The sequence below is a fragment of the Alligator sinensis genome, unplaced genomic scaffold, assembly GCF_000455745.1.
Source record: "Alligator sinensis unplaced genomic scaffold, ASM45574v1 scaffold2187_1, whole genome shotgun sequence".
In the NCBI taxonomy this organism is placed as follows: domain Eukaryota; kingdom Metazoa; phylum Chordata; order Crocodylia; family Alligatoridae; genus Alligator; species Alligator sinensis.
Window position 1 is genome coordinate 25,262 of NW_005843849.1, and position 4,641 is coordinate 29,902.

The 4,641-nt window shown below is 46.8% G+C and overlaps 1 protein-coding gene across 6 annotated transcripts in view; it reads right to left on the reverse strand.

The window, feature by feature from the left end:
- LOC102372868 (zinc finger protein 501-like) overlaps positions 1 to 4,641 on the reverse strand; it is a 12,482-nt gene that overhangs the window by 7,020 nt on the left and 821 nt on the right. For 2 of the 6 annotated variants that reach the window (XR_003092425.1, XM_025195786.1), the window contains exons 1-3: positions 2,823 to 3,287; positions 2,140 to 2,229; positions 1 to 299 (exon numbers count right to left, since the gene is read on the reverse strand). The exon at positions 1 to 299 is cut by the window's left edge. Coding sequence is in view for 1 of the 6 variants with exons in the window: in XM_025195786.1 (XP_025051571.1) it covers positions 1 to 299; positions 2,140 to 2,218 (378 nt within the window). In the remaining 5 variants the exon portion in view is untranslated. Of the gene's footprint in view, positions 300 to 2,139; positions 2,318 to 2,822; positions 3,290 to 4,641 lie in introns of those variants that run through there. The other 4 variants (XR_003092424.1, XR_003092428.1, XR_003092427.1 and 1 more) reach the window with 4 other exon arrangements.

Sequence of the window (4,641 nt, forward strand, 5' to 3'; positions counted from 1 at the left end):
GGGGTGGGCTGTCTCTTTCCTGTGGGTCCCCTCATGTGCCCAGAGCTCTTGTTGGCCCCTGAAGCTCTCACCACACTCTCCACATATATACAATGTCTCTCCCATAGGAGTGCTGCCCTCAGGGCTTCTTGAGTCCCTCTGCCCTTGGAATCCTTCCCTGCACATGGGGCTCATTTGGGGCTCAGCTACTCTCTGTGCCCATTGCCCAGGGAGCTGGTTTCTGGCTGGAACCAGCTCTGGGTTTGCAGGCTCTTCCTCAGGAGGCTGCTGCTCAGCTCTGCTCAGCATCCCGGCACCTGCTGGGTGGAGAAGGGAACCCAAATATTAGTCCCTGTGCCTTTTTGACAGGCATGTGTCCCAGAGCAGGGCTGGGCCTTTGCACTTGGGTACCACGTGAGAACAAGAGGCCCAATTTAAAATGTTCCCAAAGTTCAGGATGGAGGGCCAGGTCACTGTGTTAATGTTCCCTAGTGAGCTTCAGACTCCAAGTGCTTCTGTCCCAAATCCAAGCCTCATCTAAGAGCAGAGAACTCACAGGTTAATAGCTAAGGTCTGTGCTCTGGGTGGCAGCAGTAGCAGAGGTGATGGCAAGGGCCAGGCCAGCTACTGCCACTGGGTTGGAAGTGGCCACAGCAGCAGCTTTTAATTTATGCATGTGCCCCATTTAGTGGGCACACAGGGCTGGTGACCTCATTACCATATTGGAAGAACTATATCACCTCTGATATATTGGAAGAACTATATCACCTCTGACCCTTCTGGGTTAGAACCATGTGGTAGGTGTCTGCTGGCACAGGATCTGACTGACTCCATACTCTCTAAGGCTAGGAGAAAAGAGGTGTCTGCCTAATGGAAGAATGAGGCTCATTTACACAATAGCGATGGGCCCTGGGGAGTTTGAGCACTCCTCCAGGCACCCAAGTTTGCTGCCACGCTAAAGACCAGTGATTCTCAAACGGTGTGCCATGAGATACCCGCCCTGTGAGGAAGTAAAGGCTCTCCACCCCCATCTGGAATTCAGCACTTGCCCCAACTACTTCAGCAGTGCCTGCAGCTGCTCCTCTGAGAAATGCTGCTGCCTTCTCCACCCCCATGCAGCCCCTGTGTTAGCCCCTACACTCTCAGTGGGCACTGCTGCAAGCAGACAGGTGCACAGAAAGAGCCATGCGGGTAACCGCGCTCATCCCCTCCACTCCTTCCATGCTCCCAGGGCCATAGGGGTGGTCACTGTCATGAGACCCTTCAGGAGTTGTGTGGGCTGCCCCTGATCCTTGAGGTACAGACTAGGGGTTGCGGGTGGGAAGGCAGATGGTGGTGGAAAGAGCAGGGCACAGCAGGATAGGTCCCCGGTACCCTTAAGGGGCACCAGATAGATCAGTGATTCTCAAATTTTAGCCTCAAAGCCCCCCCAATCTCTTTTCTGAAGTTAGATCTAATCTCTGTGACTTCCAATCTGGGTGCCACACAACTCAGAAGTGTTATGGAGTGGTCTTGAGGCCAAAATTTTGAGAACCAATGATATAAAAACTAATTCTTTGTTTAAAGATATATTTATTGGGTGTCATTTTTTAACCATATACCTCAGCACTGGTATGATTTCTTTTAGCAAGGAAAAGAAATGCGTTATATATTTTGAAAAGAAATTATATATGCTCAGACAAACATACTTCTTTGGGTGCAAGACTGAAGTGTGCTACCAATTTTCATCCAGAAAAAAGTGTGCCCCCAGTACCAAAAGTTTGGGAGACAATGTTGTAGACCCATGACTTCATCAGTGAGGCTGTTTGAGGCTAATCCCCAATGCTTATGCTCTAGCTATCAGTTTCTGGTAGTCCTGAAAACAACATATGAGAACACAACTAAAGCAGCCTCACTGGAAAACTTCTGGGTCTTCAATGCATCAGCAGGCATGGGTACAGGGGCATGATTAGCACTGCCCTCTCTGGGACAGACCACTGCTGTGGTATAAGCAAGCTCTAAGGGCTGCTAGGAATAAAAAGAAAAGCTACAGAAGGTCAGCATAACACACACATGCATAACATTTTGGGAGGGGAGAATCATGATTCAGCAATTCACAGCCAGGCCAGAAATGAGCTCTCCAGATCTCCTTTCTAGGAGGAACAGAGTTCAGCTTCCTACCTAGTTGCACAGAAGTCTTCGTTCTGGGGAATGAGTCCATGGAGTTTTCCTCTGCCAACAAGTCCAAGGAGTCCTCCATATCAGAGGAATCTGCATCAAGACAAAGGCCTCGAGGTGAACGTGCACATGGACTGGGCCTCAGGGCCCCGGGTTTGTGCCACTCAGGGCCCCAGAGATGCTGCAGAAAGAGATTCTGCTGTGAACCATGAAGAGTTTCCTTTCCCCGGAACACGAGAGTTTGTGAATCCCACCTGCATCTGCTAGCCATGTAATGCAACCCAAATTAATGATTAAAGGTTGTCTTTATTCCCCTATCTGTTATGAAGGGAAGTTCTAGTTAAGCAAGAGGAACCAGCAGCAGTGGGCAATAGAAGCCGAGATCCTCTATGGCCTAATCCCTAATGGCACCCAGTTTCCACTCACCATGACATAAAGCAATACAGGTCCCATCATGCCCTGCCAGAGAGCATTATAGAGAAACGACAACCTTCGACTGGGGTATCAACTCTCCTGTGCGCAGGCCCCCAACCCCGAGGCACAGTCCCAACCAAGGGGCTCAGTTTCTGGGACATGAATTTTAGGATACATGGCTGACAGGCATGGTTGAACATTCCAGCTGCCTCTGCCACTCTGTTGCTGAGAGGTCCTAAGGAGTTGGGGTAAGGGGAACTGCCATGACTCACCTGAGGACAGGCCCTCAGACCACACACTTTCTCCAGGGTTCTCTTCCTCACAAACCCAGAGCTCCACCTTCTGTCGCTGGATGCGGCTGATCAAGTCTGGCGCAGGACCTTGATATCCTATGTGGGGAAGTGCATAAAGGGTGGTTATGTCTGGTTACTCTCCCCCTGTAATGAGGACAGGGTAGAGCTCCAGACCCAGTGAGTCTCAATCAAGGAGTCAGGGCAATTCATCTGCTAAGACTGCATGAAAATAGGCACCACCTGCAACAAGCCTAGATCTGCTCCCTGGCCCCAACTGGGCTGAGTAAAACAGTCAGGACAGCTAAACCACAGGCAACAGGCCTCACTCACTCCAGCCCTTAAAAGCTAGGCCCAGTCTGGGCAAATGCAAAAGTTCTTGTTCCCTCTGTGCACTTGGGTGGATGGAAAAAAGAAAATGTTTACAAAGAATCAAACAGATTAGAAGAGAGAAAAATAAATGGTTACAAATAAGAAAATAGAACCTGGAAAGGCTACAAAAGCATAGCTATTTATTTAACCTAAAAAGAGATTAACATTACAAATTCCAAGGAAAAAAGAATGAATCTTAACCCACTAAATTTCTTCGGTTCTAAGATTTTAAAAATCACTGACAGGTGGCCAAGTGGCCAACCTGTTAAGACAACCTACTTTATACAAGTTTTAAAAGACAAAGTCCCGAAAGGAAGGGTATCAAACATCTGTAGATGGCTTCCTCTGCCTGAACAAGATTTCAGTGCAAGAGGATATAAGATGAAAACAGAACTCCCCTTTATTAGCCCGCTGATAACAAGAATAGGCCTGAATGCGAATACTGAAAACAGGCCTCCTATGTCCTATTCTATTATGTTGTGGGTAGCCCAAATAAGACCAGGGAAGCCTAAACTTAAAGCCTTTCATTTCCATGATCTTTTCCTGTTTTTGTACCCTAACTCAAACTTTTCCTAACTGTCATATTGAATGAAATAGTTTGAATGTTTGTAAAGGTTGCCCATTAGCCAGTTTCAGGAAGAAGATAAGATTTATCTCCTTATCTAGCTCATTGTTTTTGGGACTACGTGCAAAAGGTCCTGACTTCGCTTAAAGTCTTAATTTAAATTTTATCTTTAGAAGTCTTTTACAAAGAGAGCAAATATCCTGAGTTCCGAGAGATCAAACCCTAAGGCCTTTTAACAAGATTGGTAAGAAAAGGGCATTTGCAGTGATATGGAAGTCTCCCCAAGAGTAATTTAAAATGCTCAACAAAGGCAAAAGAATCTGTTGAGTAAGATCCGAGCCCAAATTTGGGGGTAATGACAGGTTGAGTAGGAGGAGCCCATAGACAGCAGCTCGCTCAATAAAAACTGTAACTTACTGTCCCAATTTGGAGGTGACTTCACTTGCAGAACAACGAAGGAAGAATCGCAAGTGTAGGCCGGATCAGACTGATCACCTGAACCACCCTCTCCGTGAACACGAATCTCTTAGTTCACACTGAAGCTGCAGAGCGCCCGAAAGGGACTGAAGGAAGGGGACTTAGTCCTATCACTGCTGAGCCCAGCTCATTGAATCGTATTGCTGAGGCCAGCCTATTGAATTGTATTGCTGAGGCGAGCCCATTGAACCGTACTACTGAGGCCAACCCATTAAATTGTACTACTGAGGAATGAAACCATATTTTGGTATTTGGCTTCTCGGAATTCTAGGATTGTAAGTATATTATGAAAAATAACAGTATTGATTCAAATTTAACTTTTAGTTGTAATTGTAGTTGTTTTTGTAACACTAATTCTTATAGCACTGTTTGGGAAGGAAGTGCATT